General features: G+C 35.2%; 1 protein-coding gene across 3 annotated transcripts in view; it reads left to right on the forward strand.

The window, feature by feature from the left end:
• ppp3cb (protein phosphatase 3, catalytic subunit, beta isozyme) overlaps positions 1-15,010 on the forward strand; it is a 62,962-nt gene extending 47,952 nt beyond the window's left edge. For 2 of the 3 annotated variants that reach the window (XM_073820404.1, XM_073820405.1), the window contains exons 7-14: positions 269-346; positions 1,326-1,420; positions 2,708-2,833; positions 3,231-3,308; positions 3,529-3,613; positions 6,246-6,343; positions 6,686-6,733; positions 13,205-15,010. In XM_073820404.1, coding sequence (XP_073676505.1) covers positions 269-346; positions 1,326-1,420; positions 2,708-2,833; positions 3,231-3,308; positions 3,529-3,613; positions 6,246-6,343; positions 6,686-6,733; positions 13,205-13,383 — 787 coding nt within the window. In that variant the 3' untranslated portion in view covers positions 13,384-15,010. The remainder of the gene's footprint in view (positions 1-268; positions 347-1,325; positions 1,421-2,707; positions 2,834-3,230; positions 3,309-3,528; positions 3,614-6,245; positions 6,344-6,685; positions 6,734-13,204) is intronic. The other variant, XM_073820406.1, reaches the window with a different exon arrangement.

Here is a 15,010-nt window from a genome sequence, read left to right on the forward strand (position 1 = left end):
GAACTGGGAATAAGGTTTCAACAGTTATGTTAGATCTAAATCACAAGTGCTAACTGGACTATTAGCAATGACATGCTAACATCCCGTGGGGAAAAAAACAGCCTGTGGTAGTTTGCTGATCTGAGATAGTTTTAAATGGTCTCCCAGTCTAGTTAGCTTACAGGAAACTGTCCAATTATTTAGCCAAATTAGTTGTTTTATCAATGAAGGACTGTAAAGAGTGTTTATCATGCCTCATTAATGTTATTTGTTTTATCATTTTGTACAGCTATCCTGCAGTGTGTGAGTTTTTACAGACCAACAACTTACTGTCTGTCATCAGGGCACATGAGGCACAGGACGCTGGGTAAGAAAACAACACCAGCATCACTTTTTTCACATTCCCCACCTACTACAGATAGAAACTTGATGAAACACCCTTACAAACACACACAAAAGCAGTATGCGTATATGGAGTGTTTTCACGATACTGTATTGAACTAAACAGCCACTGAACCGAATGAAACTTGCATATTTTGCTGATTATTGCTGCTGAAAGTTGTAATTTATTGCCATGTTTTGGGCTGTACTAATCAGTCAAACCGGGAAGAACATTTGGAGTACTATAGACTGACAAAAGTTATAAAAAATCAAGAAAAAGAGTGCAAAAAACTGTCTGAGGAACAAAAGGTTTTTGGTTGGCCAAACTGAACCATTTGTATTTGTTCTTATCATTTCCAATCAGGTAGGTGAAATATTAGGCTAATATCTTAATTAATACTGCTTGTTTGTATCTTTACCATCTATTAACTTTAGTTTATCAAAATATTGCGCCCTTTCCTGCTTACTAAGTGCTTCTCTATATGATTTAGCACCTTCCACACGTTTTTTTTCAGTGGTTTATACAGCATAAATTAGCAAAACAATGTATTCAGTAGAACATTAACTGTGCAATCCATGCTGTTGTTTACATCTGAGTATCTTCAATATGGCCGCACACCTGGGTAACTGACCAAATCTTGACGTAAACAGCATGTTAGCTGAGTACATCATTTTACACAGTCAAATAATCATAATGTGCATTATATATGGCCTTTGCACATTAAAAGCCTTCAGGCTTCCAAACCATCATAGTTATTATAGGAAACTTAACATTTTTAGTTTGTTATCCATTGGGGTTTAAACAGGGTCCTCCACAAATAAGTACTTATTATTAATGTTTATCAAAATCTGAGGAGTAGAAGATTATTTTTCCCTTACTTATTTCCCAGTGTGATTCTAATTAAGTTTCTGATTGTCTTACTGTAATTGTCTTCCTTGTCTTCTTTGTTTCCTTGCTCTCTCAGTTACCGTATGTACAGGAAGAGTCAGACTACCGGTTTCCCTTCTCTCATCACCATCTTTTCTGCTCCAAACTACCTGGACGTTTACAACAACAAAGGTCTGAGTTCAGGTTTTCTTGATGATCACCTACAAACACATGCCAACAGATGTGATTCATTATATATGATCAAGTAATTCTTATAATGAAATTAGTTATATATTAAAGAAAAGATGACAATTTTATTATTGTTGAGATTTTTGTTTTTTGCAGTGCAGATCAGCCTAAATTTAGTTTTGGAGTCAAAAGTTTACATACACCTTGCAGAATTTGCAAAATGTTAATTATTTTACCAAAATAAGAGGGATCATACATAATGCATTATTTTTTATTTATTACTGACCTGAGTAAGATATTTCACATAAAAGATGTTTACAAACAGTCTACATATAGAAAATAAAAGTTCTTAATAATTCATAAAAATGACCCTGTTTAAAAGTTTACATACACTTGATTCTTAATACTGTGTTGTTACCTGAATAATCCACAGCTGCGTTTTTTGTTTAGTAATAGTTGTTCATGAGTCCCTTGTTTGACCTGAACAGTTAAACTGCCCGCTGTTCTTCAGAAAAATCCTTCAGGTCCCATAAATTCTATAGTTTTTTTTTTTAGCATTTTTGTGTATTTGAACCCTTCCCAACAATGACTGTATGATTTTGAGATCCATCTTTTCACACTGAGGACAACTGAGGGACTCATATGCAACTATTAAAGAAGGATCAAATGCTCACTGATGCTTAAGAAGGAAAAACGATGCATTAAGAGTCTAGGGATGAAAACTTTTGAACAGATTGAAGATGTGTATATTTTTCTTTTTTTGCCTAAATATCATATTCCTTTCATTTAGTACTGCCATTTGGAAGCTACAGAAGAAGCTTACATGTTTCCCAGAAGACAAAATAAGTTAAATTTACCCTGATCTTCAAATTCAAAAAGTTTTCAACCCCCGGCAGAAATAATAAAATATAGATAGATAGATAGATAGATAGATAGATAGATAGATAGATAGATAGATAGATAGATAGATAGATAGATAGATAGATAGATAGATAGATAGATAGATAGACATTTCTTATCTTTGTCTGAAATATGAAAGGCATGTTGCTCATAAGTTTTCTTCTGTTTCTTCTATTCTAGACCTGTTTTGTAAGATTTATAAACACTTAAGTATGTCAGAGGCCATTGTATGTAATGCAGTGTTGCAAGGCTTTGTTTTTTGTTGTGTGTCAATCATGTGCAAAGAAAAAGTAAGTTACAGTATGTATGTTCCTATGTGTATGTTACAGGTATGTTCCTATAAATATGTTTGTTTTGTGTGAATATAACTGCCTTAATGCCTCTCCGCAGCGGCTGTGCTTAAATACGAGAACAACGTAATGAACATACGGCAGTTCAACTGCTCGCCACATCCGTACTGGCTGCCCAACTTCATGGACGTCTTTACCTGGTCTCTTCCGTTCGTTGGAGAGAAAGGTGGGAAATGAGAGGAAACGTGTTCTTGAGCAATGTTGCTGAACAGCTTGAGACATCATTATTCTGACTAGATATAGCCAGTCTTTGTGACTGCACAAATTCCTTACGTTTTATTCATTCTGGGTGTGTGAGCAAAGTGGATGCGCTGTTCTGCTGACTTGTTAAAACAGAGAAGATGGAATAGGTCCATCTATTCTGTCCCAACAAGTAAAACTAGAATAAGGGGAAATGAGCCATCCAAAAATGTGTCACTTAATGGAGATTAAAGGATCAGGTTTATCCAGCATATCAATATTAGCATGGCATTTCTTATTATGTTGTTGTGAATGTAATTGTTCATGATTATCGTAGTTTATGCTAAAATATCTTGACTTTTTGATGTTTGACACTTCTACAGTGACAGAAATGTTGGTGAATGTTCTGAGTATCTGCTCTGATGATGAGCTTATGAATGATGGAGATGAGATCTTTGATGGTGAGGACTGCACATTTCTATGATTACACCTAGTTTTTAAAGTCAAACACAGCAAAATGACAACTAAAATTAACATATTGATGAATTTTTGGCATTCGCTATCAACTGTGCACACTTCAATAAATTGTTTCGAAACTGGACAATTAGCATTGATGTACTGTAGTTTTCAGCTTCAACATGTTGTTTATGAAATCTAAGTTTGTTTCCTGGTTCCTTTTAGCTAATGCTGCGGCTGCCCGTAAAGAGGTCATCAGAAACAAGATCCGTGCCATCGGCAAAATGGCCAAAATGTTCTCAGTCCTGCGGTGAGTCTGGGAGGGGTTGGGAACACATGTTTGTGGTTTGGATGTGTAGGACATTAAAAATATTAATATACAGCGATATCTGTGTGCTTGTGTGGTGTGAGACAGTGTTGTTATTGCTACGTAGAAACTTTTAAAAATCATTTGTGAAAACAATAAAAAAATAAATTTTAGATTAAAAAAATTGAAAAGTATAAATAAAACAAGTAATGTATCAAAATTACTAAAAGTAAAATAAAAATTACAGAAAAAAATGACAATGAAAACTGTAATTATTATTGCTGGGCAACAATTAATCACATCCAAAATAAATGTTTTTGTTTACATATTATGTGTGTGCACTGTGTATATTTATAATGTGTGTATAAATACACACACATGCATGTATATATTTAAGAAAAAATATGTTATAATTATATATTATACAAATATTATATAAACAAAGATGTTTATTTTGGATGTGATTAATCATTGCCCAGCACTAGTAATTATTAAAAAAAATGCTAATTAATTATTTTTTTGTCTTTTCAATTACATGTATTTGTGATAAGCTTGGGTTTCGTGCATAAACCTTGGTTACTACGGTAAATTAAATGTAAGGGATATGAAATTTACACTATTGAATGCTTTTTATCATGGGTTAATGCCACTTTTAACTTTGGTTAACATTGATTTTAAAAGGTCTAATCCAGTGTCAAAGGTGGCCAATCACAAACTAAACAATAGTTACATCATTAAATATTCATGCGTTGATTTGCAGAAACATCTATTATTATTATTGTTGAAGTACATTTCAAGAGACACATTTCCACAAATGGACAAGCAGTTATTAAAACAGGCATGCTGCATGTTGCAAGCTGTGCTTGTCCAATTTATGTCATTAACCTCATAATTATGCGAATAAGAATGTTAAATAAGGGTTTACAAATGTACAGCATAAAAAAACTAAGTTTGAAAAAGTATGGCAGTGTAAAATAAGATAGGCCGGGTTTAAAAACGACCACAGGTTAACAGTTATTTAATATTATATACTCAGTCAAACCAAAATTTATTCAGACACCTTCAACATTTCTCTCATTCACACAGTTTATTTGCTATAGTTTAGAAAATGGTAATAAAATATGACAAGAACTAAAGGTTTTAGGAGTTAAAGGAGTAGTTCACTTTCAGAACAAAAATTTACAGATAATGTACTCACCCCCTTGTCATCCATGATGTTTATGTCTTTCTTTCTTCAGTTGTAAGGAAATTATATTTTTTGAGTAAAACATTTCAGGATTTCTCTCCATATAATGGACTTCCATGTTGCCCACGAGTTTGAACTTCCAAAATGCAGTTTCAAAGGGCTCTAAACGATCACAGCCGACGAAAGAAGGGTCTTATCTAGCAAAACGATGGGTTATTTTCTAAAACAAAATTACAATTTATATACATTTTAACCTCAAATGCTCGTCTTGCATAAATTGTAAATGTTTTTAGAAAATAACTGAATGTTTCGCTAGATAAGACCTTTCTTCCTCAGCTGTGATCATTTAGAGCCCTTTGAAGCTGCATTTGAACTGCGTTTTGGAAGTTCAAACTCAGTGCACCATAGAAGTCCATGATATGGAGAGAAATGATGAAATGTTTTCCTCAAAAAAAAAAAAAAGACTTTATTTACGACTGAAGAAAGAAAGACATGAACATCTTGGATGACAAGGGGGTGGGTACAATTATGATAGAAAGGTATGTAACAAAAAATGGTCTGGTCAAAGTGTCAAATCAAATTTTGGTCCCAAATCTTTATCAATTTACTGGTAGTCCATTGTATAAAGAATTTTTGGAAATAATATGTCACAGTTTACTTTATTTTGCTATCCTCACATACATAAATAAAATGTAGTGTCCTGCACACATTAGTAAAAAAATATCAAAAAGTATATCTGGTGTCTGAATAATTCTTGGTTTGACTGTATAATATTATAGTGTTATAGAATTAATATTTAGAATTATTTTTACATTGTCAGTGATCATTTTAATTTGTGTTTTTTGTATTTAGGTCATTTTTATTAGTTTTTTACGTTTAAATTATTTCTATTAATTGGATGTCCATTTTCCACAAGTTGGTATGATTCTTTTGAGTCTTCATGAAATGTCTGCAAAATACTTTGGTTAAAATTCCCCATTGGTTGTGTAAAGCAATACCTTTTTTACCTTGTCAAAAACAGCTATGTTCACAGCAACCCATTTCGGTGCATGCCTCTTAAATTGATAATGAGCTACTGCTCACCCCGCCCCCTCTTCCATTTTTGGTGTGTTCAGTGGCGTATTACCATCAAAAACAAAACTAATCCACTGCGCCCTCAAAAGCTCTGATGTCGGAAGAAAATGACTCTTATGTTCAATTTTACATCCAAATACAAAACACCTGCATTGCTTACGAGACATTGCTGTCGCTAAAGCGGCTGGAGAGCAGAGAAAATGTCTGACAGCGTACAACTGGCTGAGGGAAATATGCTAATATGGGACAGTCCGTCAGGGGTCGTGGCCTTGATAATTGAGATGGTTTAGGTTTTTTTTTGTGTGAGTGAAAGGAGTGAATGGATTTATGAGTATATGAGTGTTTAATCAGAGACGTGTGGTTGTGTTTCAACAGAGAGGAGAGTGAGAATGTGTTAACCCTGAAAGGTCTGACCCCGACCGGCATGCTGCCGAGCGGCGTACTGTCTGGAGGAAAACAGACCTTGCAGAGCGGTGAGTTACAAAAGCAAACATCGCTCTGTCTCTTTCTTTCCCATCACGGCCTCTTTTCTCTTTCAAGATCACTAAGATAATGACTTACAAACTCATCGACATGTTTGCTAACCCCTCTCTTTTAGTTCATTCTCTTCGCTAATGAAACCATCAGAAAAATGCACACACATACAGCCGGACACACTAACCGGCTAACGCTAACTGCTAACTGCCCGCGGAAGCTACTTGGCAGCTAATGCTGGGGCATTGTGCTGCGTGCATGACTGTCACAATAAACTTCCCCATCCATCCTCCCTCTCTTCCTCTCTCCTTCTCTCCGTCTGTCTTTCTGTGCCTCCTCAGCTACCATCGAGGCCATTGAAGCCGTCGAGACGGTTGAGGATGGAGAAGGTAAACTGGCCGGCCTCTATCTCTCTCTGTGCTGCTCAGAGGTTTCATAGCGACCGCCGTAACACGCTAGCTAGCTAGACAGCGCAGCCTAGCTAACTGACCGTGCGGGGTGCTATGACTGGTCAGGGATTGTGTATTTCTCACAGACACACACACACATACAAACAAACACATACACACACATTTATCTAAATATCTAACTATCTAACTATGTTCAAAAGTTTAGGGTCAGTAAGATTTTTTTAAATTAATACATTTATTGTATGTATTTTCAGAAAGTTTGGGGAAATTAGTTCTCTCTCCAAATTTGTCACTACCGAAACACAGTAGTATATAATTTAATTTAAAAAAAAAAACGATTAAGGTTTTGTTTATATCTACCTTGTAAATATATATTTTTCTATTTTATTAAAAAGTTTTCAGAGATTAATTATTAACAGTTACAATTTTAACAATATTTCAAGTGTGATTTATGAGATTTGTTGTATTTTGAATCCAATCTTTCTTTGTAAAAGACAAAAAGTTGATTATACTGATTTGAAACTTAAGGATTTATTAGTTTGAATATACATTGAACTAAACACTATCATAACATCTAAGTTGATAAGTCAGTATATCCCATGTTTCGGTAGTGACTGAACATTTCAAGTAGTGACTATAATGCTTTAGTAGCGACCACATCAAATACAGAATTTTAACCCACATACTAAAACTCTACTAAAACATACTAAAATACTAAAAACTGTACTAACTGCATAACTGTACTAAAATTGTGTTTATTTCCCCTAAATAAAGGATTATGTGTTCCCTTTTGTCAATACTGAAACGATGACATGTTTTGGTCGTGACTGTTACAGTAGTAACAAAGATGTCACTTTTCAACCTAGCTCAAAGATGCTAATCAGCACATGGTTAGCTAGCACAGTTCTGAACAGTTAAAAACTAAATGTTATGGAGTAACTCCCAAAAAAGATTTTGGGATTTTTCATACTTTTGAACACATTTACCTCAAAATGATGGGGCCTATCTACTCACCAAGCAGCTATGAGAGACAATGACATAAATATTTCCTAAATAAAAAAAAAAAGGAAGGGATTTTACATAAACTTTCAAGGAAAATATAAAAAATATATATTTTTGAACTTTTATTTTTTCAGAACAACAATGGAATAAAATGCAAAAATTATTTTAATATCAATTTCATGAGTTGAAATTTAGTGGTTAGGGTTCGGGACAGCCACCTCCCAATTGAAAGTACCCAATAAATTATGATTTTATATATATATATGTTGAAGGAGTGGTTAACTTCCAAAACAAAAATTTACAGATATTGTACTCACCCACTTGTCATTCAAGATATTCATGTCTTTTTTTCTTCAGTCGTAAAGAAATTATGTTTTTTAGAGGAAAACATTTCAGGATTTCTCTCATATAGTGGACTTCTATGGTGCCCCTGAGTTTGAACTTCCAAAATGCAGTTTAAATGCAGCTTCAAAGGGCTCTAAACGATCCCAGCTGAGGAAGAAGGGTCTTATGTAGTGAAACGATCAGTTATTTTCTTTAAAAATGTACAATTTATATACTTTTTAACCTCAAAAGCTCGTTTTGTCTAGCTCTGCGTGAACTCTGTGTATTCCGGTTCATGACATCTTATTTTCTCCTCCAACTTCAAAATTGTCCTTCATCAATGCAAAGTATACCGACCCAATGACAAGACGACCGTTTGAGGTTAAAACGTATATAAACTGTAACATTTTTCGGAAATAAACAATAGTTTCACTAGATCGTTTGGCCGGCTGGGATCATTTAGAGCCCTTTTAACCTGCATTTAAACTGCATTTTGGACGTTCAAACTCGGGGGCACCATAGAAGTCCATTATATAGAGAAAAATCTTGAAATGTTGTCCTCAAAAAACATCATTTCTTTACGACCGAAGAAAGAAAGACATGAACATCTTGAATAGCAAGGGGGTGAGTACATTATCTGTAAATTTTTGTTCTGGAAGTGAACTACTGCTTTAAGCTTACTGACATTTTAAATATTATTGTGGGTTTCAATAGATAATAAAAGGATCTTACTAGTAAACATCTAAGATTTGAATACTTAAATGCTTTTAAAATTCTGTAGAATGGCCCATACAACACAATGCACATTCAGCCAATAGACAATCTCATTTTAGTAAAAACTAGATCCCAGCCCTGTTTAAATCAGCATATAAAATATGTTCTCTGTCAATAATTGTAGTTCATATGTTGTTTAGAAAGCTAATCCAGTCTGAATAGTGTTTTATAGAAATACACACACACATGCATACACACGAACAAACACACACACACACACACACACACACACACCGGTGTCTTCCTGCTTATGCAAATGCTGGACTCTGCTCTGCTGTTCTCCACCCTTTTTTCCAACGGCACACATTCTTATGTACCTAATCATCAAGGTTACAGAATGACTCAGCAGACGGCAAGAATCTGGGCCATGGGCAGGTGAGGGCGCGCGCCCCTGCCTCTCACTAATGACCCAGTATTCTTACAGCACCCCGCCCCAAACGCTGATCACCCCAGCGCCGCTCCTCGCGCACTCACTCTGGGTTTGGTCTATCATGACCATGTGATCTGCAGGGATCATGTGACCTCTCTATGACAGGGTTTGCTTTTAGACTCATTCTAAATGGACTTTGCTTTTATGTGGTAAACAATGACTTAAAGGTCAATGAGGGTTCTGGATGTTAAATGCCATTTAAATTCTCCATAGCAAAATAGGCTTTAATCAATAACTTATTAGGCTTGTGAGACTGACCTAGAGCTCAAAGGTTGTGAAGCAATGAAATACGCATCACTTAGATGAAAACAAAAACATGTTTCACACCCAAAATCCTTTGTTGTGTTGCATTCCCGATGACGATATAATACAAAACAAGTTGAATGAATTTCTATGTATCTTTCATGAAATTATTATTATTTGTTTTAATGTTTTACAGCAGTACTTATTTGAAGGATAACACTTTTTAGGATTTATAGCTAGTTTTCGAAAAAATACTTAACTGATCTCATGACAAACACTTACCGGTGGGAACTTTTTCAAAAGATGTAAACTATGTACCAATAAGTACATATCACTGCAGTTTCCAACAGAAATGAGGCAGTAAAACAGAGAGCACTTGTAATTATTTTTGTACACAGTTATGATTACAGCTCAATATGTTGGGTTGGGACAACCTTGGGTACGAATCCCGTGAAAATCATGACGATGAAAGTGCTGAAAGATGAGCGATCAAAAAACAAGTTAAAACGGCATGCTTGTGATTGCATTTTAGGTATTAGGTTTAGGTATAGCGCAGATGGATGTTATTTTAAAATGTCACTTACAATGCCACTTAAAGTCAGAACTGCAGTGACACATACAAAACCAACATCGCATAAAATGGATCATGTGTACATTCATCTGTTCTGTGGGAAACAAACAACACTCTTTAAGCTCCACATTTTACATTGAATATGCGAAAAAGTTCCCACAGTTACATTTTCGTCATGAGATCAGTTTGCAAAATTCCTATGGAGAAAATCAGTGGCAAAATACGCCCAAAACTTTCTTCTCAACACACAATTTGATATGGGAAGAGCTTCAATGTATTTGAAAGCCAAAAGCATCTCTGTTGTCTGGGAGCAAACCCAAGAGAGGGTCTCACATCATCTCTGACTGTGGTATGAAGCACTATGTTTCCATCAGAATGGATCAAAGTACATTAAAATTGACATTACAAAAAGCTATTTTGATGCTGGTGAAATGGGTTTGTTTTCTAATGGAAACATTGACTGTGCTATTGGTCCTTGTGAGGTTTTTCAGTTGAAGTGGGAGTGAAAGTGATAAGATGTGACGTCCATTATCATCGCCACAGCTGTTCCCGTGTGCACCATATGCAGTGTTGGGGAGTAACTAGTTACATGTAACAGAGTTACATAGTTTAATTACAAAATAAATGTAACTGTAATCCGTTACAATTATCTATAAAAAAGTGTGTAATTAAATCAAAATGTTACTGAATATTTTTTGCAAAAAGCTAGGATATGTTGAATAATATAATTTTTTTCAGGAGTTTCAGGAGGACACAGTATAGGACACATGCTGATTAAAAAAAATCCTATTCGGGTTTATGTACAGTTAAAGTCAAAAGTTTACATACACCTTGCAGAATTTGCAAAATGTCAATAATTTTACCTAAATAAGAAGGATCATACAAAATGCATGTTATTTTTTATTTACTACTGACCTGAGAAAGATATTTCATATAGTCCACAAGAGACAATAATAGTTGAATTTATAATATTACCCTGTTTAAAAGTTTTCATAGACTTAATTCTTAATACTTACCTGTTGTTACCTGAATGTTACTAATTTTTTTTTTTTTAGTGATAGTTGTTCATGAGTCCCTTGCTGCTGTTCTTCAGAAAAATCCTTCAGGTCTTACAAATTCTTTGGCTTTTCAGCATTTTTGTGTATTTGAACCCTTTCCAACAATGACTGTATGATTTTGAGATCCATCTTTTCACACAGAGGACAACTGAGAGACTGAACTGTTACAGAAGGTTAAAATGCTCACTGGTGCTCCAAAAGGAAACACAAAGGAAACACAATGCATTAAGGGGGTGAAGACTTTTAGAATTTGAAGATCAGGGTAAATAAAACTAATTTTGTCTTCTGGGAAACATGTGCATATCTTCGTTAGCTTCTGAAGGGCAGTACTAAATGAAAAAAAAAAAAAAGAAATTTAGACAAAATAAGAAAAATATATACATCTTCATTCACTTCTACAGTTTACACCCCTGACTCTTACGTAATGCATTTTTCATTCTGGAGCATCAGGAAGCATTTGAACCTTCTGTAATAGTTGCATATGAGTCCCTCAGTTGTCCTCAGTGTGAAAAGATGGATTTCAAAATCATACAGTCATTGTTGGAAAGGGTCAGAAATTCTCAAAAATGCTAAAAAAACAAAACAAAGAAGAACAGCAGGCAGTTTAACTGTTCAGGACAAACAAGGGACTCATAGGGAATAACTATCACTAAACAAAAAAAAAAAAAAACTGTGGGTCATTCAGGTACCAACACATTATTAAAATTTTTATAAATTCAATTATTATTATCTCTTGTTGACTATATGTAAACATCTTTTATGTGAAATATCTTATTCAGGTCAGTACTATATAAAAAATAACATGCATTTTGTAAAATAATTAACATTTTGCAGATTCTGCAAGGTGTATGTAAACTTTTGACTTAAACTGTATATGCTTTTTTTTTTTTTTAAGATTAACTTTTTCCCAAGGCATTGTTAGATGCCATTGTTTCAGTGTCGTAGCTATGCAAAGATCTGATTTCAAAAACAATATCATAGCTATTAAACCGCATCTTATGATTTTAAATTAGTATTTAACCTCAGAACGATCTCAAATTTAAAAAAAGGTGCTAAAGTCTGATTTTTTTAGAGGCTGTACTTTAAAATCAAATTATTTAAGTGATGAAGGATTTTGAAAGTCTGACAGCCTGGTTTAAATGTTTGAAAATGTTTTTTTTTTTTTATAGAAATTTTGAAAAGTAATCAAATGTTTCATTACTTTAATAAAGAAAAAGTTACACAACTTATTGCATTTTAAATAGATTAATCTGTAACTATTACAGTTCCAAAGTAACCTTCCCAACACTGAACATATATTGTGTGTGTGTGTGTGTGTGTGTGTGTGTGTGTGTGTGTGTGTGTGTGTGTGTGTGTGTGTGTGTGTGTGTGTGTGACTGGTTGTGAAATACTTGCAATTGTGAATTTGTGCTTATAATGTGTTTGAAGAGACATCTGTGTATGAGAAAAATTTCAAGTCATACCACATCACATTTCACTCCAATAATCAAAAGAAATAAACGCATAAAAATAATAATATTAATATGCATGCAAAATGTTAAACAAATAAATATATTTGCATTGTTATTATTAATATTGCAGTGTAATGCAATATAATAGTCCCGGAATGTCCATTATAATAATTTGTCTGGGCATTCCCAATATTGTAAAATAATGAATGTTGTACAATTACCACCTTGGTAAAAATAAATATATTATTTTTCACATTACAGTAATTATATCAACTATTATTTTTTATTTTATACATGCATGCATGTATTTATTTTTAAATACTGTATGTTGTATTTTTGAACTTTGTTTCATTACAACACTAATGTTGGGAGGAAAAAAGGCAGATTTTGAAGTGAAATATGACCCAGACATGTGTATGTGTGTATCTGTTGATATAGTGTATGTCAAGAGAACCCTCTGTGACTGTATCAAATTTATATAATAAGGCACTCATCTGTCTCACAGTTTGTGATCATTTGTGGTATGTCTGTCTGGTTTAGATTTTGCCCATGCACAATTGGTGACTGCTCTTCTTTTCTCTCTTTTGTCTCTCGTAGCCATCCGTGGCTTTTCTCCACAGCACAAGATCAACAGTTTCGAGGAGGCGAAGGGTCTGGACCGCATCAACGAGCGCATGCCGCCTCGCCGAGACGTGGTCAACAGCGTGGGGCTGTCGATGGGCAAGATGAACATGGCCGAATCCAACGGCACAGATGACAACAGCAATATCCAGTGATTCATCTCCTCCTCCTCTGCCTCCTCCTTCTCCTCCTGTCCCTCGCTCGCCCCTGCTCCTCCTTCTCCTCCCATAACGCAGTTCTCCCCTCTCCCCTCCTCATTTTCACTGCTACCGTCTATGTAGCAGATGGATTATGTGATATATTTAGACAGAACTCCCTGCTTGACGTTCAACGGCCTCAACAACAAACGACGAGATGGGCCGCGCGAGGATGATCATGCGTGAGAGTTGCATGATGGGATATGTAGTTTTACGGATATGGGGCTATGTAATGGAAATACGAACATGGAGTGCATTTCCTGTTCCTTTGTCCGAAGAAATGTTTATTTATGCGTGTTTGCACTTTGCGTGCGTGTCTGTGTGCGTGTGTGGGCGACATGTGATATATAATTAATATATGATGACGATAAGTAGGTTTTCACAAACGCTTACCTTTTTTCTTTTTCTTGGCCTGCTGTGAAACATAAAACACAAGGCTGACGCTCTATTTATTGGAAAGCGTCGGAGCGCGCGAGAAGCTTATAACCGTTTACGTTCACACTTCTATGTTTTGCTACTAGTAATCACTATATCTATGGAATAACTAATATTACACAGAATAACTTCACACGATTAATCCGCAAATAACGGAGCAGTTTGGAGTCGCCGTAACGCCCCTCATGCTGTGTTGTGTAAATCCGCCGTTGTCACGTTGTGCTGCGGTTGCTATGGCAGTCTGACACTTTCCCGCCTCCTCTGGCGCTCCGGAGCAGAGCGATGGGGGGAAGCGTTCAGTCAGCTGTGTGTGTGTGTGTGTGTGTGTGTGTGTGTGTGTGTGTGTGTGTGTGTGTGTGTGTGTGTGTGTGTGTGTGTGTGTGTGAGAGAAACAGGGGTGTGATTTGATCTAAGGGATTGCGTTGGGCTGTTATGGGTGGTTTCAAACAGGTCCTTGTCCTGTGTCTGTGCACTACACAGAACGGATTTCCAGCCACGCATAATTCATGGGAGTTTATTTTGTATATAAATGGCGTATATTTTTAAGGACCGTTTTGTTATGGCTTATTTTAATGTTCTTTTATTTTGTATTCAAGCTATTTATTTATTTATTGTTTGTTTGTTTGTCTGGGTTTTGTTTTGTTTGTTTGTTAGTTTGTTTACATTGCTGTACAGTTAATTAAGCTCCGATGAGGTGTTAAAACCCTTTTGCGTTTCTTTATCGATGTACAGAAGTTATCCAGTAGTGTGAAGGAACATATAATTCTGTGAAGACATCCGGGCTGCCAAAGCATGACTGCATGGTTATTTCAAATGTAAATTGAATATGGACACACCTTAACGTGTCTCACATTTTTAAGGAGAAGTATATGCTGATCATTATTCTAAACAATATTCTGGTTACTTATGATTATTAAGAGTTCTGCTGGTTTATTCCACTTTGCCTCATCCTTGTTTCGGTTGCTCATTGTGCTTTACTTTATGAATAATGAAAACGTTCATGAGTTACTTGTGATTCTATATCTTGTATTTTTCTCTGGAGCTTCATTCTGAGCATCATGATTTCCTGACCTACAGTACGGACAGTGTGAGCATGCCCTATGGGACAAATCTCTTTTTTTACTCTTGAATAAAATATGCATGAACCTTT

Source organism: Garra rufa, chromosome 16 (genome assembly GCF_049309525.1).
Source record: "Garra rufa chromosome 16, GarRuf1.0, whole genome shotgun sequence".
Taxonomy (NCBI): Eukaryota; Metazoa; Chordata; class Actinopteri; order Cypriniformes; family Cyprinidae; genus Garra; species Garra rufa.